General features: G+C 45.9%; 1 protein-coding gene across 1 annotated transcript; it reads right to left on the bottom strand.

Annotated features, from left to right (window-relative positions):
- Nucleotides 1-6,150: 6,150 nt before the first annotated feature.
- ISL1 (ISL LIM homeobox 1) lies at nucleotides 6,151-16,144 on the bottom strand. The gene is made up of 6 exons (XM_003408026.3): nucleotides 16,117-16,144; nucleotides 15,109-15,298; nucleotides 12,168-12,427; nucleotides 10,006-10,292; nucleotides 8,534-8,701; nucleotides 6,151-6,280 (listed from the first exon to the last, which is right to left on the bottom strand). Exons 1-6 carry the CDS (start codon nucleotides 16,142-16,144, stop codon nucleotides 6,164-6,166), a joined length of 1,050 nt encoding a protein of 349 aa, XP_003408074.1. The 3' UTR covers nucleotides 6,151-6,163.
- Between the last annotated feature and the right edge of the window lie 6,062 nt (nucleotides 16,145-22,206).

Here is a 22,206-nt window from a genome sequence, read left to right as displayed (position 1 = left end):
TTATTACTGAACTAAATGTTTTTATTGATCGCCCTTGAGTCAGAGCCCACTGACCCCGCAAACCATAAGTGGCTTTAGCGCAGAACTGTCATTTCCAGGCAGCTAGAAGAGACACTGGATTAGTCCCAGACACCTCGCCCCACGCTTTCTCCCACAGTTCCTCCACCTCCTCCGCCTCCAGGGCTCGGAATAAAGAAAAGGGCCACAGCGCGGTCCCCGCAGGCCCTGGCCAGGGGAGAGGAGCCGTGCGCGCCCACATGCGCCGGGCCAGCACGGACTTTCCTGAACTCTGTCCCGCGTGGCCGGCTGGGACAGCCCGGCGCTAGCACACACCCCACCCAGCTCGGTGGCCGGGGCGCAAATCCGTCGGGTCGCGGGGCCGGGAAGACAAATGAATGTTTTGCAGCATTCCCCATTAAACAATAAAGCAAGCTGTAAAGCCTCAGGTGCTCTGTTTGTTGTGCCGTCTGGACAGTGCGGTGGCTCCGGGCCCCGGCGAGCAGAGCGCAGCGGGCCGGGGAGCGTCTCTTCGGCTGATCCCAGGGAAAGATAAGAAGCCGCCGAGTCACCAGCTCTGTCTAGACTCGCGACCTCACAAGTCAAGCGCCTTGTTTGGATTAGCCCTCCAGATCTGCCAACCTGATCAAGTCCTGAAAGAGAAGGGCCCAGCAACACCCTTTTTCCCTCTCGGATCCACGACGATTGTCCCTCCTTTAAGGGATCAAGGGCTAACTTGCCTGCGGGAGTAGCGGGGCTGGTTAGACCAGTGTCCAGGCTCCCATTCACCAACCCCCTCCCCACCCGATTGCAGAGCAGCGCTGCTCTCCCAGTCCTCTGGAGAAGGGAAACGCACAGGGTTGGGGGTGGGGGACAGAGAAGTACTTGGGAAGATAGGCAAAACAAGTAAGTAGCCAACTCAATCAAATCCACAAATAACAACACACAGAAATGGACACGCACTTTTGACGGATGGAAAGGAAAGAGGATCCCAGGAGAGGATGAGCAGCTCTCGGGCTTAGCGGAATCTCCCATAGAGTTCCCCAAAGGGCGGGACGCTGTGCCTTTTCTCCCCACCTGGCAAAAAGCAATCTTATCCCACATCTTTTCCCCAAATCTGGGCGTCCCCTTCTGGGGGAAGATATTATTTTCTTTTTAGAACTTTTCTTATAAATGCTGAGCGCTTTTGCAGAGAGGTAATTAAGCAGAAAGATTTGCAAAATAAATTTTTTTTTAAAGTGAGAAACAAGTAGTCTCAGGTGCAGTTTTCTGGGGAGAGACTTGCTTCTCCAAGGCACAGAGACTGGCTTCTCGGAGCCAACAGCTTAAGCGTCAAAAAAAAAAATTAAAGGATGTGATAGTAACAATACTCAAAGCAAACACTAAGAAGCCTTCCCTCCCGCCCCTCCCCCTCCTTTGCTCCCTGTGAACCAACTTCTCTGTCTACACTTCAGAAGTCTCTGGGAGGTGTGGAGAGATCCTCCATCACGACTTGGGACATTGTAAGCTGTGAAGTTTATGTTTGTGGCGCCTGGGCTCAAACAGCCATTCAGTGGCTTGCTCTGTTATCAAGAAAACAACAATCAGAAAAGATCAGTAAACAGGCTCGACTGCCAGCGTCCTGAATTAACTTCTCGCGTTTTAGTTAAAAATCGCCAACTCCCACTATACAAGTTACTTGTTATTATTTTAAATATTAAGATTTTGGACCACTTTAGAAAGTAATGCATTTTAAATAAAGGCAGAAAAACAATCCCTTCACTTTTTCTTCCAGCCCCCAAAGAAAACTTGCCTTGCCTTGGTGTGATGTAATCTTTAATTGTTCATTAGCAGAAAGAAGGTAAATAGTTCTTAATGAATAGAACTCAAGCATAATTTGGATTCTAAATCTCCTTTACAAAGTTGACTGAAGTCAACTTTACAAATAAGAAAATCAAGTCCTTTCTGCTTAGTTTACTTACATTAGGGGTGAGATTAAATGTACAAACTGGCTGGGTTCCATCTAAACTTAGTTCTTCTTTTGGTTTGAACCCAGATTTTAAACTTTTTGCTTCTTTTATGAGAAAAAAAGAAAAGGCTAAGTAAATCCACATGGGACTTGAGTTATATTTCAGTGAGATCGATCCTATAGCTTAAAAAGCCAAGGTGCTAGGGAAATACAAAGTAGGTCTAGGTACCTTGAAAGCGCATTGTCTTTTTGGCTGGTATTCAAAAGGCTAAAATAGACTAGAAAAGAGGTCAACGGTGTATGTAACACGTTGATCCGGGTGAATAGCAACAGAGCATCCCAAAGTCATCCCTTTAATTGTGAACTCGAAAAAACTTCCTAATGGGCAAGTGTGGACACACATCCACAAAGAATTCCAAATAACCAGAAATGTTATTTCAATGGAGAATAAAAAAAAGTCTTCAACTATGATTCTAACTTAGGACTCTTTTGAATCCGTGAAAAGCCAGGTTGCTTTGATGAAAAGGAAACAGAGGAACAGTAGACCAAAATAGAAAATGTCATTGCTCTGAAACAATAGGGGGGAAAAATCCTGTCTGTAAGAGTGCAGATACTGATATGGATTCCCTGATTTAAGGGGAGCATCCTAGAGGTCTTTAGTTGCATTAAATTTTAGCTTGCAGAAGCTAGAGGAAATGAGTCATAATGTCCAGAAGGAGAATTCAGAGTAATAAGGGAAGGATCAAAGATAATAGCAAACAGGAGGAATTTCATTAGAAGAGCGGAGCTCAAAACTTGGTCTCCAAAGGTGTGCAGGGAAAAGGAGAGTGTGGGCAAGAGATGGTTTGCAAACAAGAAGGCATTTCAGAAACACATTTTAGAGCACATGCTGAGGAGCCTAGAAGGAGAAGACACACCTTTCCTATGAATAATACAAGAACTAGAACGCTATCCACCCATCAATCCATTCTCAGCCATCAGGCAACAAATATCTTGAATCTAGCAAGTGAAACTAAATCACTCATCACCCCCTCCCCAAATTCTAAAAATCGCCAAATTACTGTACTTAAATTCAAGCTGTGAACTTCAGAATAGGCTGACATCTATATATGTAAAACATCCAACACGAACACACACATACACACACCTAATCTTAAAAACTAAATGACAAGATGAAAAAGCATCACAAAGATGTATGCTTCACTTAAGTCTCTCTATTACATTCAAACCCTAAGTCCCCCACCCCCTTGCCCCCATATCTATGGTGTAAGTTTCTCAAAAGGGTCTACCAGAGGCTATGGCTGGGGAAGGGTTCAATGGGTTCCACACTTGGATTGGACCATCGGCAACAATGTTTGCAGGCATAACACCAATAGGATGGACCCGCCATCCATACACATACTTATCAGTTAGTCCTTCTAGGTACTGTGGTGAGGAAAAAGGAAGACTGAAAAGGCAGGCCAATAGAAAGAGTGAACAGGAATCTCAAAGAGTCAAGTCCGGTAGCAAGAGATTAGAGAAGAGGCATTGGGAAGGTGGGGGGGGGGGGAAGGCCCTCTCCCGGAGAAGATCCGTGTGAGTTAAGACATAACTCTTGTTTTTCTCAGATGACTACAATCCATTATTACTGCCGGCCAAATTATTACCCCTCTGTCAAGAATTAGACACAACAATCAAAGTAATCAGCGGGCATGTCTAATGCACTGTAACATTTTCAATGCAAAGTTTGTTTTCTCTCTGCCCCCACGTTAGAGCCTGTAATTAACCCGTTATGTAGAACGATGCCAAACAAAAGGCTAATTGAGGCTCGCTTCCCGGTTTGCAGCAGGTTTGGAGCGGGTGAAATCGACAGGAGAGCTGGGGGGCCGCGGGCCTCGCCCCGTCTCCAGCCCCGTCCCCCCCCCACCCCGCCGCGGGAGGCCGCGCTGCTCCCTGACAGGGATCCGATGGGGTAGCGCCACAAGACACACGATTAGGGTATGTTAGCTTTAGTATTTATTAAGAGTTGTCAGATATTTAAAACGGCATTACACTCACGCATACAAATGAGCCCAGTTTCCAAAGAATCCTGGGGGTGGGGGAAAGGGAGAAGGGGACAGTTGTGTAGCCTTAAGTCCTAACTCTACGCCCGGAAAACCGAGGAGCACAAAGAAGCCTAAAGTTGGGCAGCAATATGGGAATTTATCTCGAGCATCCCTGGGTTCTGGTTCTCGTACATGAACTATTGCTAAAAGGGTCTGTCCAGAGACCACGTCCACGTAACTGAGTCCCCCGATGGGGGCCTGCAAAGCACACAAATCCGCCTCCTACTCCCCCCAAAAAGGCGGTTTCCCTATCCAGCACACCCCGGGTTTCTCCGCCCTAGCCAGTGGCCCTTCTCAAAGCTTTTGGAATTAAGAGTTGTGGGAGAAGGGAAAATGGGGAGGGAATGGCGTAGGAACAAGATGGGGGCGGGAGGAAGAGCCAAGAAAACACGTACTGGCTCAGGAATCGCTGAGAAACCCTCTCTCTACGCCAGTGCGTCCTGCGCAAGGCCCGCAGCATTTCTCCATAGGCTCAAAACCGCCACTGGTAAATAATGGTGATACCTCGCGGGCTGGGCAGAAAGCCTCTCTTTTAGCAAGAGCTTATACTTAAAATACAGGTCACTTCGACAATCCTGAACAGGGGACTTTGGTATAAAGCACTCACTCTAAGAAAATGAAATAGTGACTCAGAATCAAAACCCATTCTAAGCAGGTCCCTCTTCCTATTTGGGTGGGGGAAGGGAATAGGACAGGGTAAGAAAAGAGACGGGGGAAGGAAAGGCAGAAGACCAGAGGATAGGATCTCATTAAAAAAAAAAAAAAAAGGTAACATTATCACGACTTAGTGCTAAGGGCTTCCAACAAGCTTTGATCCAACTAATGAAACTCAAAATTGCAAGGTGAACCTTATCTACTTGAGATAAAGTATTACACCTACTGTAGGTCAGTTTGCCCCCCAATTCACATGCAATTCTTAATTTCGGACATTTTAACAGCTTACTTGTAAACATATAAAAGAGGGACCCTGGATCATTGCACTGATTTATTTATCTAGGCCAAACGTTTATTAGTGAAATACTCCTGAAGATATAATTCTACATATGGCGCTTTGATTTCACATAATATTTAAGAAAAAAGACAAAACACATATAATTAGACATATAATTCAAAGACCACGGTACAACCTTTATCTTTTTTTTTTTTTTACTTCGGCAAACAAAAAATAATGTCAAATGACATGAAAAGTGGCAAGTCTTCCGACAATAAATAATAAATTACTTTATAATTTTTGCAATGCAAGAGCAAACAAAAAAAAAAGTTTCCTTTTTTTTCCTCTTTATTTCCAGAGAGAAAACAGTCATTTTTAACCAATAACTATACACATCTTTGGGGGAAAAGTTCTTGGACAGACACAAGTCAAACACAATCCCGAGACGCTTGTGGCAAAATAGAGGTAACCTTGTTGCAATGCTTTATAAATTGGTTTTTAAATCTGAATTCAAAAACCTTTAAAGTCGCTTCAGACTTCTTGATAGAGGACGGATCTCAAAAAAAAAAAAAAAAAAAGAGGAGGGAGAGGGTCAAAAATAAAAAGAAACCAGCTACAGGACATGCTAAGAGACCCAGGATTTCAATTAACCCCTTGTTAAAGTCAACTAAAAACATCGCAAACCAATGTAGCTCCACCTTCTTGAAAAGACTCTTTTCAGCCAAGGAGGCCAAGTCTCTCTTCCTGCTCATTTGCTGGAGCTCCTGTTTTGCAAGGCAATGGCCAATATAGAAACAGCACCATTCGGATTAGGATGGACTAGAAAAATCTCTATTTCTGCTCTTCTCTAGATGTGCAGTGAAATGAAAATGCTTTTTTTTTTTTGAGATCCTTGAATATAAATCCTCTACGTTTTAAAAACGTCTTTGTTTTTTTCAGTACTCCTAAGGTCACTGGATAGCATATGTTGGGTGTTGGGTTTTGTTTGTTGTTTGTTTTAATTCTAGTAAAATCCCATGATTGTCTTCACAGTGTTGCTACCATATCACCTTGTCATCAAAACGGACTTCGTGCATTTCGTGGACCATTCATTTCTGGAATCAGTTTTCACTGACAGGGTCATTAAATACTTTGTTTCGGAGTTCAGCATTAGAATTTCCCATTTTCTCCAACAGGGAAAAAATACATATAAATGAATGTTCCTCATGCCTCAATAGGACTGGCTACCATGCTGTTAGGTGTATCTGGGAGCTGAGAGGACATCGACGCCACTTCACTGCCAGTGGAATTAGAGCCCGGTCCTCCTTCTGAAAAATTGACCTGCATGGAAGGTTGAGAGATGAGTAAAGGAGGCTGTGATTGTGTACAGGAAAGGATTATAAACTTGTTATATGTGTTTCTGTGTGTGAGTCTGTTTGTGTAGATAGATATCGATTCACATAAAAAAAAAAATATATAGCTAAGTGAATTTTAACAGTCTTAATTAAAGCCTATGAGCGGGAAAAACTTGAGGAGAAATCTTCTCACTTCCCCATCTTCTAAGAGATCTCTGTTTTACTCAAACTGAATTCCCAACATTATGTTGCATTAAATTATTTAAGATCCCACTATAAAATGGCACCACAACTGTACCATGCATGCTTGAAATAAAATTATCCTGCCGGTTACATGTTGCCTGGGGAGCAGGCCAGTTCTCAGTCTCTAGGCATCAAAGCTCTCTTCCTGAGTTGGAAAATCCATAATGCAGAGCTTAGATCCTCAGATCCTGTGATGGGCAAGTCAGAGGAGGCTCCACAGAACAGTGATTAACTCCTCAGAGGGTTCACAGCGTGGGCTTTCTTCTTTGTTATTGGTCCTGCTGCCTCTTGGCCTTTCTCTTTCTCTCTCTCTCTTTAAATCAGGCTCTTCCTTCCGAGAAGAGACCCATATATTATAACATCATCGCATTAAAATATCTGGCTCTCTCTTTTAAGCAAAAAAGCACCGCTGCTGTAAACCTCCCTTGCTGTGTTCCACAACTTCTCCACTGCTCTCATCTGACCCTAAAGTTTCAGAAGATGCAAGCACATGCCTATTGAGCCCTCCCTTCCCCTTCCTTCTCGAATCCAGGTTTTACTCAAATAACTTCAGACTGACCTGACTTTAAAATAAAACACATAGTTTTATTTCCTCATCCCAGGTTCTACCTTCTTTTTTTTAAAACCCTATTTAACAATTTTTCCATTGTGAAGTCAATGGACTTCTCAAATCTGCCTAGCCTCTAGACTTTTCCACTTATAAACTTAAACCTGAGGCCGAGACCTTCTACCCACTCACCCCTAGCCAATTATCTAACTACTGCCACTGAGAGAATGTGAAAAGCTAAACTCCATCTCTTCTCTAAAGCTTTATTGCCAAAGGAAGTAGCGAGTTTTTAGGATAGATCTTCAGGTTTTATAGAACAGGATACTGTAGGGCTGTTTACTTTTTAAGAAAAAAAATTCATGTGTACAGTATATGTATACCGTATTATAAAGAATGTGTATTTAATATTTTTATTTATCTTGAGCGTTTAAGCCTTTCTTAGGTAAAAGGTAGTTTAGTTTTCTGTAAATGTCTAAGGCAGAACACTGGGACAGATTAAACAGCATATCTCTGAGTGGTTGGGCTCACGCTCCTTCTGCTAGGCATGCCATGCAGTATGTCACTGTGTATGATATCTGAACACACTTAACAGTGCCTGAGCAGTCCTATATTCCAGATTAAGATATTCCCAGAAAGGGATAATAGTGACAAGAAGTACTATCATCTAGTTGAATAACTCCTTCTAGATATATTTAAAAATTGTACCCAGACAGGGGCTTGCTGCCTTTTGAGAATAACACTGATTATGTCTTACGATCACCTTGATTTGAGTCCTTAAATATGCCATTCTCTAGCAGCTATTCTCTAAAAAAAAAAAAAAAAAAAAAAAAAAATTTTTTTTCTAGGAGGGAGTAAATTTACTAATTGTGGGTCAAAATGCTAAGGTGACCGCTACTCTAAAAGACTAAGATGCACCATTTTGCAACACTGTCCACCTTTCCATGCATGTTTATCTAGTTAGGCACCTTGAAGTTAATCCCCCAAAGCAGGCCTGACTGATAATAAATTCATTTTGTATGGTGCAATTATGCAGTCTTATAGAAAAGACTCTTAAGAGGTTTGTTTCCCTTGTACCTGCTTCCTTTCCAGGGGTGATTAACTAGTAAGCAAGGTATACACAGGATTACTTGTGTTTACTTACTAATCTGTAGTGCACAATTTCGCTTGTGTATCCACAGGCTTACTTGTATTTACTTACTAATTTGTAGTGCAGAATTTCACATGGGTTTCACCATGTCTTTGATCTTTGATGTAGTGAAGAACAGGTGAAATTGTGCACTACAGATTAGGAAATAAGCACAAGTAACCTGGTGCGTACCTTGCTTATTGGGTAATCTGTCCCTGTTCCCTTCTCTTCACCACACCCCCAATCTTTCATTTTATGGCAGTGAAACCAGAGTCTCCTTTCCATGGGAATTCAGCCTCCTCAGTCTGGGAGCTGACACTTACCAGTTGCTGAAAAGCAGGCTGATCTATGTCACTCTGCAAGGCGAAGTCACTCAGTACTTTCCAAGGTGGCTGGTAACTTTGCACCTCCACTGGGTTAGCCTGTAAGCCACCATCGTGTCTTTCTGGACTGGCAGCCACCATGGGAGTTCCTGTCATCCCTTGGATATTCTGTGAACAGGACCCCACCACCCAGGTCCAACATGTTAATGAGCAAACTCCCTCCCTCTATTGTGTGCACAGCCTAAGCAAATAGACTCAGGTATTATCTACATAGTGGCCTCTATTGGCTCAGTTAACCTGCTGCACCTATGGATATTAATTAGAGTTCGGTTTTGTTTTATTATGTTTTGTTTTTCTGCTTCTGGGAGCTGGACCATTAGGTCTGCTTGGCCCTTATTAAACCAAATTTACTAGGACTTTTTTCTGTCTTCTTCCACTGACAGCTCATCCCAATTCCTCCCTTCCACCTTCCCACACCAGGGCATCCCAGAAGTAGCTGAGGCAGGCTGGGCCTCCCTTCAGCTGCTAGGCTTGGTGGCTTCCTGGGCAGTTTCAGCTTGTTGAGTATTTTCTCCAAGCAGCTCCCCCTCCCCAACCCACCCCTCCAAGGCCCACACTGCCAGCTGATCCCACTCCTCCCCAGCTTTTGGGTCTGGCTGCTGTTGTACTTATTATGCACTAACCAACTTAGAAAGTGCCCTGGCCCAGTCCAGGCCAGTCTGCCAAGTTTAATGACAGCTAGCTTTATGACATTTAAAAATAGGGCTGAAGCAGTAAAAAGCAAAAGAAACAAAAGAAAGAAACTCTTTAGCTTCACTTAACCAAGAAGCCTGAAAAGTGGATGCTGCTGTGGGCCTAGGATTATACTGTGAGAGATCTGACGCTTCTATGAAAGTCTAGGGTTGACTTTGCAGGCAGAGTGTGCCCTATTCGAGCCATAGGGTCACCTTCAGGGACCTCGATGGCCTGGAGGTGCAGCCACAGACCTCACCAAGTGGAGCGGCATGTCTCCGTGTCCTCAGAGTGCCCTACCCACGGACCCCTGGACCTAGACTGAAACCCAAGTGTGTTCCTCCCTTCCTCTCCGATGGATGCCTCAGGGGCTGACGACCTGAACTTTGGCAAAAGTCGGGCCAGGCCTGGATGCTGTGGGGATGACCGGTCCTTCCTGTTCTGGGGTGCAGGCCAGGTACAAGGGCCCAGCCCTCCCACGAGGGCTGGCAGGGAGAGAGTAAGGGAGGGTGCAGCCGCCCCAACTGCACAGGGTCGCCTGAGACCTGCCTGGCCCTGCGCCGGCCGCTCGCACGCTGGTAGCATCTCCCTATCAGAGGAATGGGTGGGCTGGGGGTGGGAGGCCGCTGGTCTGGCTCTCGCTCCACAGCAGGACCGAAAACAGCGCTCGCGCCACAGGCACCTCTCCCGCTGGGACTCTGTCCTCCCACGCCATCGGCCCAGCCCCCAAGGCCACTCACAGTTTTGTCATTCGGTTGCTGCTGCTGGAGCTGCTTCATCATGATGCTGCGCTTCTTGTCCTTGCAGCGCTTGTTTTGAAACCAGACCCGGATCACGCGGGGGCTGAGGCCCGTCATCTCCACCAGTTGCTCCTTCATGAGCGCGTCGGGCCGGGGATTGGCTGCGTAGCAGGTCCGCAAGGTGTGCAACTGCTTCTCGTTCAGCACAGTCCGCACGCGGGTGGTCTTCTCCGGCTGCTTGTGGACATGGGGCCGCAGGGCCGGCTGCCTCGCGGAGATGGGCTCGGCTGTGGGCAAGAGGCGCCGTGAACACCCGTCGGCCACCCGCCCGCCATCCGCAGTGCCCGGACAATGAGAGTGCTTTGCAGCCTCCACTGACAAAGCAGGGGGCGGCAGAGGGGAGAAAGGGGACGAAAGGGAAAATAAAAATCTCCCACTCAAATCTGCAGAGGTCAATGCTGAGTAACCAGGGCCGGGGCGCAGCCCCCGCCCTGCCTGTGTCAACACAGCGAAGTGGCACACGTCTCGCCTGTCCCCCAGTTCCAGGCAGAAACAGCAGCAGCAGCGGCATTTTCAGCGTTGTTTCTCCTCCCTCCCGCTTTTCCTTATACCAGACGCGGCCTAGGTTACATCGAGTACCCTCACCTCCAGACGCAGCAGTCTTCTCTTCGAGGAAGGCCCCCAGAGGGTACCAGGGAAGGAAACGGCACACCATGCCATTGTCAACCAGAACCACTACACTAGCTGGGACGTCTGCAACGGGAAGGAGGACAATTCTACCGCAAAGCCTTGAACTTCAGTCTCAGAGGGCAGTCTTGTCAAGGGACTAGTGAAACTTGGTAATTCGGCCATCTCTCCAGTCCCTGGTCTTTCTTAGTAATAAATCTATGCAGATATTCCTGAGGTGGGCTAATGCAAAGCAAAGGAAAACAAAGTCTGTTGAGCTGTTTAGACTCCAGACAAACTACTGCTGCGAAGTGTTCGGCGTCTGCCTCCACGCCACCTTCCTATTTCTGCCTCCTCTGTGTTTCTCACAAGCAGGGCACGGGCTGTACATAGACGGTATAAGACAGGAGTTGCCACCTCTGGCTCTGCCCTGGTGCAAGCTGGTCACAAATCCCCCAGGATGAAGTTCTTATAGCTGCCAATAAGCAGAGGGGGAGAGGGTGTTTTCCTCACTTCCGTGTTTACTGAGAAATGATACTTTAAAACTGCACCCAGGGCAGATCTATTCATGCCAGAAGGCAGATGTGGGAACATTGTCTCCTTCTTACTGGCCTCAGACCTGGCCGAGCTTGCTCAATTTCCACTCCCTTTGTTTTTTTTTTTTTTTTTATTGGGGAAAGGGCCCTCCCATCTGTAAGGTACAAATACTACACCATTTAGGATTTTCTACCGCCAGGCCAACACCAAGAGGTCCATTTAGAGTTACAGCGACAGGCCTGAAAATGAAATTCTCACCAAATCACATAGAACGAATGGCTTAAAAAGGCAGGCTCCCTTTAAAAGGCAATTACTGCAGATTAGCTTGTTGACAGTCTTAAATTACAGCTCTCTGTAGTGGCCTGCAGTTAAGACTCTCTTTTCAAGCCCAGTTCTCCTACAAAAAGGATAAAAATAAATTTTAAAAATGTTTTGGAGTGTGGAACAGTTTCAGCAAAAAAGGATTTGGGAGGCTAAATGACTTAAGGCCACCTAAGCTTCCTGCATTGGGTTAAAGGAGGAAGTTCCAGGGGCCCAGGGCTCCACCCCTTTAATTAAGTAGCAGCAGCACCGAGAATACCTGCCGGGGAGGTGAAGCTCATTTTCAGTAAGCCATTTTTTGGAGGCCAAGGTGAACTAGAAGTATTGTTTGGGCATGTACATACACGTGTGCACAAGTGTACATTCATGTGTACCCATATATAGGCATACAGACGTGTAGGTGTACTGGGGATGTCAAGGAAGACAATAAGTGCATTGAACCCTGCTGCAAGAGAGCCAAGCGCGGTGCAGACAGCACACAGTGCGCTTCCATGTAACTGCTGGCCGCTGCCGCTGCCGTCCAGTCTGCCCTGTGGCTACCAGGGCTGCTGCAGCCGCCAGTGGAGAAGCAAGGGCAGTGCTGGCCTAGCCAGGCGCCCGCCTCCCTGCACCAGGCCTCCCTCGGGGCCGAGGAGTACCTGCCATTTGCAGCGGCCGAGCGGGGTGCAGGGGACTGAGCGGGTCACCGGCGCCCAGGCTGGCCCTCTCTACCACGTCGTGGTCCGCACGGCAGAAGAGCCCGTCCTCCCGCAGCGCGAACTCGTCCCCAGGAATGAGCTGGCGGCTGCAGGCCACGCATCGGAAACACTCGATGTGGTACACCTTGGAGCGGGCGCGCATCACGAAGTCGTTTTTGCTGAAGCCGATGCTGCACTTAGCGCATTTGATCCCGTACAACCTGCGCGGGGGGCCGGGTCCAGAGCGGGGAGAGAAGCAAAGGGAGAAAGGGTCACTTCGGGCGTGCACTGCTTAGGCCCGAGGTCGCTGGCGACCCAGGCCGTGAAGTCTTGCGACACTGAAAACAGCACTGGCGGACAAGCTGGAAATGGGGGGCAGGAGGGGAGTAATGGACGTGATCCAGCTTCTCTTTCTCTACCTTTTTCCCCTTCTTCCTCCTTCTCTCCCTTTCTTTTACTACCTCTTCGTTGAGATGAACCTCTGTGTCTCAGACGGTACCCCTTAGTTCAAAACGCCCTGCCCCAAACAAGGAAAATTTATTGATGGATTTCAAACCCGGGCCGCCGCTCTGGCGACTGGTTCCCGGGTTGCCCTTGCAGCTCTTAGCAGGCGGCTAGGGGTCTCCGCGGCTACTGGCTCCACACTTTCCCCTCCCTGTCTCCCAATTTCTGCTGCTAGAAATGTCTCTGAAGCTGCAGCAAAAAGTCCTTCTTCCAAGGAAAAAAAAGAGACGTTGGGGAGTAGGATTGTCACCCCACTCGGTTTGCAAACACAAAAATGCGCAAGCAGAATAACAGAAAATGAAACCTCTGAGTGTTTCCAGGTCCCCCTCTCCCAAACAAGCACATTCTGGTTTTTCCCCAGCTAAGGAGTTTTCCTAGGCAACAATATTAATGGAAACTTTCCTCTCCATTTTTCCTTTTATTTATGTTTGCTGTTGTTAAAAATCTGCCTTGGCCCCTTTAATCTTTTCCAAGTTGCTGGAGCATCTACCTCTATTTCAGTTTGTTTGAAAGCCATGACCAGCCTGAAAAATGAAAAGATCTTTCTTGAGGTTCTTCCTCACTGCTGACCTTTCCTCACCAAGGGACAACCCTTGTAGGTTCTCTCTAGTCTGCACTGTCCTGGCTGCTCTCTGTCTATCCCTAATAACAGAAGAGGGAGGTATTCCTGCAAACACAGAGAATGGGAGAGAGAGAAAGAGATGGGGGGAAGATCCCCCACCCCCAGGTAAAAGGCATTGGGAAACTAAACAGGTCTCTGTGTTTTGCTCTTTCAACTACAGGATTTCAAACAACAAAACAGTTTGAAAGAGAGCGGAGAGAAGGTAAAAGGGACTGTGTCCTAAAACGTGTGTATCTAGAATTAGACACTTGCAAGTCTGTGTGCAAGTGAGCAAAGCACTCTCTCTGCAGGAGTAAAGATACTTGTGGAGGTGCGAAGTGAGCTCTCCCCCTCCAGAATCTTGAGTTCACACACCAATCAAGTAAACAGTGAAACTGGCTCCTTTGTCAGAGGTTAGAAGGTAAATTCAAATGTTTTTCCTCCCCCCCCCCATGTGAGATCTTCTATTTCATAGGATGAGGACTTTACTTTGCCTGTAACCCAACAATTTAGAAAATCCCTCCCTCCTTCCCCAGGTACCCCAACTCCCCTACTTCCTCCTACTCTTCCTATCTCCCCCCCTCCACCAAGTATTAACCCCCCCATTACTCAATTTCGTCTATAAAAGGCTATACTTTCCACTTCATGATTTTAAAATAAGAAGTAAAAAGGCTGGATACAAAGTGAGCATGAGAAAATGGTGACTGCATATTTAAATCTTGACTAAACTTAATACAGTTCCCAGATACATAAATCCTGTGATTTACCGAAGCCAATTATTTGTTCACAGTCACTGGAGATTTTTTTTAAAAATAATATTTTGCCACCATTTATCATAAATAATAGCAAAGCTGCTATGTCTTCTCTGTGTGATTAAAACCAATAATTTTTTAAAAAGAAATTCCACTGGCTTCCTAAGAGAGAGAAAGAAATTTCTGACATACATACACAGGTCAGAGAAAATTTGAGATTAACCAAGCCCAGAGTTTAGATGCAGAGTAAATTTAAAAAAACAAAACAAAACACACACACACACACACACACAAAGTTCCTATGTGGTTTTTAGCCTTGTCAGTATGGGCAATTCACTCATTTTATCAGTTACCAGATTTTAATGTGAGAAAGGAAGCTGTTCAATTATCTAAATATACCAATTGTTCGCAGACAGATGATGGGCAATTTGATCTGCTCCGTCTAATTCATCAGCTCAGATAAGATAAGAAAGAAAAGACAGTCAGATGTCACCAAAGGGTTAATATTTAAAAAGATTAAATTTCTGGTCTTTTTGTAGGGAATATTTGGTTGTTTTTTTTTTTAATTTCCCAGGAAGGAGTTGTTACCAGAAAAGTAAGAGACAATGCCTCTACTAGCTATTTCATGTAAAGCACTGACACGTCTAGAGTTTGTAAGTTACTAATAAAATGCAAACATAAAAACACTTAACTATACAATAAAACCGACCTTTCTTCATAGTTTAGAAACCCGAAATTACCCATCTTTTAAAAAGAAATTGCAAGAGGCAGGGTGGAAGGGGAAAACACTTTGAGTATCACACATTCTAAGAATAATTTAGCAAGCCTCACTACCACACAATTTATGAAAACCACTGTTTTTTTTTTTTCTAAAAAGTAAAATGAAGAGCACAGTTTAACTTATGGAACACACAGGGTAACTTTTGCACTCTGGACCCCACTAAGGCAAACTTTGCAAAAAAAAACAAATCCACACTAAACAATAAATATGGGGAGGGAGATATAGGGATATCACAAAATTAAGGAAGCAGTAGAAATGGCGTACCTGATATAATCTCTTTTACAGTAGGTTTTCCCATCCCTAACAAAGCACGTACAGCTCTCGTCCAAATACTGATTACACTCCGCACATTTCAAACATGCCGCATGCCATTCCAAATCCGGAGAAACCCTCAGAATATACTGATCGTGAATTTGATTGCCGCAACCAACACATAGGGAAATCAGACGTTTTTCTGAAATGAAAATAAATACATGATTGACTAACCGTTTACTTCCTACAGAGATAAACACACTTTTAGTGTCGTTCTCTTATAGGGTGTACTCTGGGAGAGTCCCCCCCTTTTTTTTTAAAGAGTATTGCACTTTGGGATGGTAATTGAAGTGTGCCATCAAAACCTCAGCTCATTTTAAAAAGGAGGTGGAATATATGTAAAATGCCGATTTGAATAGTCTACATTTGTAAGCCTAGCACGCAATCAAACCCGCTCATTTTGTATTTCTTTTCCCCCCTCCTCCCTCTTTGCCATAATCATTCGGAAAGATTATGGATAAGTCAAGTCAAAGAAAAGGTTTTGACTACAAGCGTTAAGTGAACGCAGGGATGTCTATATTTTCCATGAAGCACGCTCTTAAATAGCACATAGGACTGGATATTGTTAGCAAGAGCAGACATCAATACAGTTGTCACTCGTTCTCTTTTGCAAGTCTAATGCTAACTTGCATCTCCGGGTATTGTATGTGCAGACAGACCTTTGCAACATAATAACCTTCTCCGAGAACTCAGGATTCCCTAGGAGGACACCACCACTTAGCACCAGAAGGTTAGGGTTTTGGAGGGCGCACAGGCGAATTCAAACACAAGGTACGATCACTTTCCCGAAGATCGGAACCGACAGCAAGCATGCAGGCGTGGCGGCAACAAGAAAAAGCCACCTTTTTTCTCTCTCCAGGCAACAACTGCAACTCCGAAGAGCTCTTGGCACCCGTGCCTGAGAGAGACCCCCGCACCAGAACAGCACACCGAGCCCCACAAGGTAAAATAGCCTCTTACTTTTTGGTGGATCTCCCATGTCTCCCATATCTGTAAGAGGGAGTAATGTCCACAGTGAAATGGTGGTTGTACTGTTGGTGAACAGCCCACAGAGAGGAGGCTGGAGCTGTGGCTAAGTGGGAAATAGTGGCCCCTGGGGTTGCCAAGGCTGAGAGAGCCGCTGCCCGGCTGCGCCGCGCCCTCGCGGATCAAGGAGTCCAATTTAAGCCGGCGGAGTTGGCGGAGCAGAGGCGCTGCGGCGGCGGCGGACTCGGCGCGGCTCGGGCACCTCTCTTCCTTATCTCTTACTCAAACTTCTCTGCTCCAACTCAGCTCCATCGCCATTGGTCTGACGCAGCGCGCGGGGACGTCAGGCGAGCGCTTCGCCCATTGGCTGCCGGGCGCGGGGCGCAGCTGTTCTGATTATCATATTTCAGCCTCGCCGCCGCCGTGCGCCACTGACCGCTCTGCGAGCCCGAGGGAAAGGATTAGGGCTCCTGAGGCAACTTGCTCCGGGCTCAGGCCGCTCTCCCCCGAAGCTCAAGCTGCCGGGCTGCTGGGGCTTTTGGCCTTCCTCACCTTTTTTTCCTTTCTTCCTCCCGCCCCCGCCACCCCTCACCCCGTTCCTTCCTGGCCGCACCGCCTGCTCCCTCGCCTCGTCTCCCTCTGCTCCTCCGCCTTGCGTTCCTGGGGTCCCCGCAGTCCGGCTAGCCGCGGTGCGCGCAGAGCTCACTTTTCTGCCTCCGGTGGCGAGTGCCTGGTGGGTAGGTCTTCCTGTTGACGAGGCCCCTCCCGGGATCTAGGCAAAGGGGGGACGTGGACCAGGCCGTTCGGCTCGATTTGGTCCCGTGCTTTGACGCACAGCCCCGACCCTGGCCCTGCTTGGCTGCCGGGGAGGGTGAGTTCCCGAACTGGCTGCGTGCGGTGCGCGGGGAGCTGCTCAGGGAAGAAGAACCGAGAATGGGGATGATTACACCCCAAGGAATTGTTCGCAGACTGCTGTCCCAGTACCCCGAGCTCATCCCCGACCTCAGATCTACAAAAACTGGGGTGGGAGAAAGGGATGCTTCTTGCCTTAGCGGAGAATCAGGTTGGAAACAGGTAAATTCAAGTGAACTCCGCGGACTGCCTCTCTCTCCTTCCGATCCGGCTGGTCTGCTTTTCAGTTTAGAATTAGGCCGTGCACTAACCCGAAGCCGAAGAGCGAAATGATCTTCCAATAGTCTAAAGTTTGTGAAGCGATTATATCGTGTTCAATTCCTCTCTCTGCTAGTCTGCCTGCCGTCTGTTTTTAAGCAATTAGTCGGTGGCGTTTTGATAATTAGACAAATGCCTTTGTCTCTCGTTGTAGATTTTTAAAAGTGCTTTAGTTTAAGGAGGTGAGTAGGTAAGGAGTCTACAACAGGAGAACAGTCAAATGCGTATTTCATTTAATCGGGTGTGGGTATCTGATCATTTTCTCCCGGGGAACTACCTGGAGAGAGAAGATTGTTCGCCGCAACTGGCCGGTAATTTTTTTTTTCCCAATAATTTTCTTACATGTTGCCATCATCCGTTACAGCCTCCCAAAGGCAAAGTCACAGGAAGGCCAAGAAGTGCATCGACACCTCCCCCAAAGCTTCTAAATAGCTATCGCTTATCTAACGTGACTGCCAGTTTTATCTAAAAAGGCCCACAAACCCAAGCCATAGAATGCTTAAATAACTTCGGTATCTTGTGGCCGCGAGAAAGCCTTAGGAGTTAGGAAACTCCTTTCTTTGTATCTTTTGCCAGATCTAATCCTTGATAAGAGCTCTGAACCCTCCGCCGGCCTCAGTGGTTTGATTTGAGCCGATACGCCTCTCCGCAGAGCAAAGGGAAGCTAAGATGCATGAGTTACCCTAAGACCTAGCTGGGGCTTCCCAAGAACTCTTGTATGGTATTTCTAACTGAATCTCATCCCTTCCATTTTGATTGTTATTTCAGAGTGCTGATGTGAAATTGAAAGCTGTATAGACATAGGTTGATAAATTTATCATTTCCTTTTGAGTTTGTTTTGTCTAAGTTTCTAGTCTTTGGTATCTTATGCATGGAGCTTTTTGTCAAGCTGCTTTTGCAAAGCTGATGTTGATAATCACAACGTGAAAAAGTCTTCCCACTAGATGGGCATGTTTCCTGTATAGATAACCCAGTTGACTGTAGTGAAAAAAAAAAAAAAGATACCACTATAAGCAGAAAAGTAAATACAGGATTTTAACCAATCATATCCCATCATGCCACCTTTATAACATGGAATTAAACACCAGAAACTACAAGAAGCCTTACACTTGAGATTCACAAAGTGACTTCACTGTCCATCTTCCTCCAGTCCAGAAACACACACTGTGGTATTTTATCCCCTAAACTAATAAAACTGTTTCAAAGAGTTATTGTCAATGTTAGCAATTCCAAATGGACAAGCTGGCATGTGGTTTAGGGAAAAACCTTTAGTAATGGACAGTTCTACTGTAACAGTGAAGAAAACGTGTTTTCCTGTTTCTAGTCCATACTAGTATTATAAACAAGTATTTTTCAAATAAGTCCCTAAACTAAAAAAAAAAAGCTGATAGAGGCAAAGAATGGTGCAGAAAATACCTCCCCGCCCCTCAAGGGGAGAAATTTGAGGGAATCTTTTAATTATGTTCTGCCATGAGGAATGTGCTCCGGAGTTCTATGTGGCTATTGCTAATATCTTTTACATTAAATTCAAGATTAGGATAGTAGGCATAATTTTTGCACTTCACCTTGAAGTTCAAATGGATCACTGATTATTCCCCTTAGCTTGTTGCTATATGTGGACTTTGTGCAGCAAATATATTTGTAAAAAAAATTTAATATTTGTATAAAATACATCAAGCTGTGATTACCAGTACCCCCCAATACTTGATCACAGGAGCGACCTCTTGTGTTCAGAGGGAGGATTAGAACTTCTGTCTAGTATGGACTCATATTTTGACCTTTTTGTATTCTAATAGGTCAAAAAATTATCTTTTACAACAGCAGTGGTGTGAATCCCCTGGTGCGAGGTCCTCTATTGAAGAAGGGAAAAGAAGAATATGAATAGTTATTCAACACAATTCCCCCCACCTCCAGGTCACCCCAACACACTTTACAGTGTTGTTGAATATAAACGTCACTGAGATTTAATAAATTCCATTTGAGTGTGTGGCATCTGCCCATGTGTACTTACAATCACCTTCCAAAAGGCAATTGTTATACCTAAGCCTCCTGGTGGGCTCTTTTGCCTGCATTTTTCTGTGGAGTTGCTTTCTTCCTCTACTTTCATTAAAATTTAAACATTCCACATCAGACGTAATGCCAGATACAGATTCCTGAACAAGATACTTTTAAACTGCGTTTCAAAAATTCAAGTAAGCCTTAATTGCAATTTTTAAATAGAATTACACACTTAAAATTTATTTATCTACTAAAACTCCGGAAGATATAAGTGAATTTTAAGTTGGTTCTTTGGGAAATGAGGTACAGTAAGTGAGAAACCCATCTCCTCCCAAACTAACCAAGATTGGGAAGGAGAGAAGGGCTTTGATCAGCTTCCTCTGAGCGCTGGATTTGCTTACTTCTTCCTGGGATCTTACTCCCAGGGAGGTGAGGCTCTAGGTTCAGCCCATATCAGAATCAGGTTTGAAAGAGTAGAATAATTGAGCTGCCAGTTTCAATGAGTAAGGTTTTTTTCAGATAAAAAAAATAATAACTGAAGGATTTATATTTTCTGATATCTAGAAACACAGGAGAGCCGAAATGAGATACGAACGGGTTCACCTCTGAAAATGGAAACCGAGTGTATTCCATTCCATTCCTTTTTTTTTTTTTTTTTACTGTTTTTACTTTTTCTGTGTAGTCGCTAAACATGTAGAAGAGGGCTATACAAACCATCAATATCTTTCATCACGTCCAAGGGTCAGATAAAATTATATGCGTTTAAAGGGACTCGCCATTAACCCTTTATATTCCATCAGGAACGGATTATGAGTCTTTGGAGTTAAATTGCGCTCTAATTTCACAGAAAAAGTCTCTCTCCAAGCACTGTTGAAATGAAAATGATTATGTCCTGTCCTTTGTTTTGTTTAATGCTAAGCAATGATAATAAAGGCAGTTGTTAACAACGACAACAAAACTTCAGTTGTGTTTCTCATTTTATTGCCTAGGACTCCTGCTGCGAATGTGGTTTTGTTGGGTGTCAATTGCTTTATTAAGCAGTTAAAACAATCTGGGTAAATTAGCAAGAATTTTCTTCTGCACGCAAAGCTTCCCAGCCTGCGTTTCTGAGTTCAGGTAGTTGTTTCTGTCACCAGCGCTCCTGGTACCTTTACTGGCTGAGGGCAGCCCGGCGGCAGCGTTCGTGGGCGGTCCGTTGCTGGGTTCTCAGCCGAGATAGAATTCCCCGCTGCCGGGCAGCCGCAAAGCCGCAAACATCGGTCAGGCCGGAGAAGGCGTGTTTCCTCAGCTCATTGCCAGCAGTAGTTCGGCCAAGCAAGGACAGAAATTTGTCTCTTCCTTTTAAAATTGTTCTTGAAGTATTCACTGCGATTTCTCAAAAGCAGTTGGCAGGGTTAGGTGAAACATTTTTCTTCCTTTTTTTTTTTTTTTGTTGGTTGTTTTTCTTCTGGAAAACAAACTGGGAACAGGTGACTTTTAACCACACCGAGTTCCGAGTGGAGCTCAGGTTAGAGCCAGTGAAATGTGTTAAGACTTTCTGACTCAGGACGCACCGAACCAACCACTGGGCAAAGCTTTCATTAAATGTATCAGATTCTCGCGGGGGTAGCTGAATTCTGGGGAGGCGAAAAAGTCTTTTTAGCTGCCAAGCTCTGGGCAGTTCTACTGAAATCTACCTCATCTGCACCGAGTCTAGCAAAACACCCACCGGTCCACCCGAGCTCTTGGGAAACCGAGAGCAAGTTAAGAACTCAGTCGAGTTGATCAAATGGCACTCTTAGCGAAATAGGCGCCTTTCTTTCCACTGCAATCCAGTCCGAGGAGCAACTCTGAATTTAGCGCCGAGGGGTTGACTTCCACCGGCCGATGGAGGTTTTTGCTGGAGGTTTACTGGGGATGAGCGGGGGAGGGGAGGCGAAGGTACCTTGGAGGAGGTCAAGAAAGGGAGGAGGAGGAGCAGCAGAAAATTACCAGCCAGGAGGGGGAGGGAGTTGGAAGCCCGGAAATCTACCAGGATGCCTCAGATAACCTAAAGTCTCGAAAAACAGACTCGTAATGACTCCTGGGTTGGAGTTCTCGGGTGGGCTGCGGAGGTGATGCCAAGAGTTACAGCTACTTTCTATGAATTAACCTGGTAGCTAAAGCGGGTCAGAGCAGCTTGGCGTAGCTGAGAGAGGTGCGTGGGTGGAGGGTTTTTTTTTTTTTTTAAGGTTGGAAGGGGAGTGATTCTTGGTGGCATCTTCCGAGTGTACAAGAGAAGGTGGTTTCAGGGGTGGAGAAAATTTTAGAATCCCAGTAAATGCCTAGTCAGTTCGGCATTTTAGGGACAATTTGGAAGGTCTTCGCCTGCCCCGACCCCGCCTAAGTGAATGGGAGGGTGAGCTCGGGCGCGTGTGCGTTTACAATGATCTCTGCTTCCAGATCCATGCTGTTAGGAGAACTCTTCAATTCTTTGCGACTTCAGGTTGAGAGAAGAATTTGCCCAGCTTAACACCAGCTGAGACGAAAAAAGGGGCCCAGGACACGACGTCTTTCAGACAGACCGTCATTTGATCACTCGACTGAATTATTGCTCCCCAAAGGGGTCAAGAACACGTTCCCTTCCCACCCGCGCCCGAGCCACCTCGCTCTACCCTCGGGTAGTCTGTCGTCGAGGGCCCAGGGACTCTTCTCCTGTGGTCCCTTTAGGGCTCATAAGCCTCGCGGCCAAGTTTCTGGTCTTTCCAAGAACTTCACCCGCCCGCGTTCAAGCACACAGGTCGCTAGAAAATTGGCCTAGCCTGAGTCTAGGGTAAGAGAAGCGCGAAACAAAGACACCCACATCCCGGTCCCCTTGTCCTCCTCCCCTTCTGATTTCCAATTTGCCAGCCTTGTAGCTGGACCACCCCACAGTCTTCTGCGTCCTGGGCGCGAGGA

The sequence above is a fragment of the Loxodonta africana genome, chromosome 2 (genome assembly GCF_030014295.1).
Source record: "Loxodonta africana isolate mLoxAfr1 chromosome 2, mLoxAfr1.hap2, whole genome shotgun sequence".
Lineage (NCBI taxonomy): Eukaryota > Metazoa > Chordata > Mammalia > Proboscidea > Elephantidae > Loxodonta > Loxodonta africana.
Note: the sequence above shows the minus strand (reverse complement) of the source record. Positions and strands in the feature narration are given on the sequence as shown.

What these genes read in the sequence shown, in the direction of transcription:
- ISL1 (XM_003408026.3), bottom strand. Translation starts at nt 16,144, where the DNA reads ATGGGAGACATGGGAGATCCACCAAAAA. An exon ending in CATGGGAGATCCACCAAAAA is followed by an intron (nt 15,299 to 16,116) that starts GTAAGAGGCTAT and finishes TTTTCATTTCAG; the next exon opens with AAAAACGTCTGATTTCCCTA. An exon ending in AGCAACCGAATGACAAAACT is followed by an intron (nt 8,702 to 10,005) that starts GTGAGTGGCCTT and finishes TCCTGTTCACAG; the next exon opens with AATATCCAAGGGATGACAGG.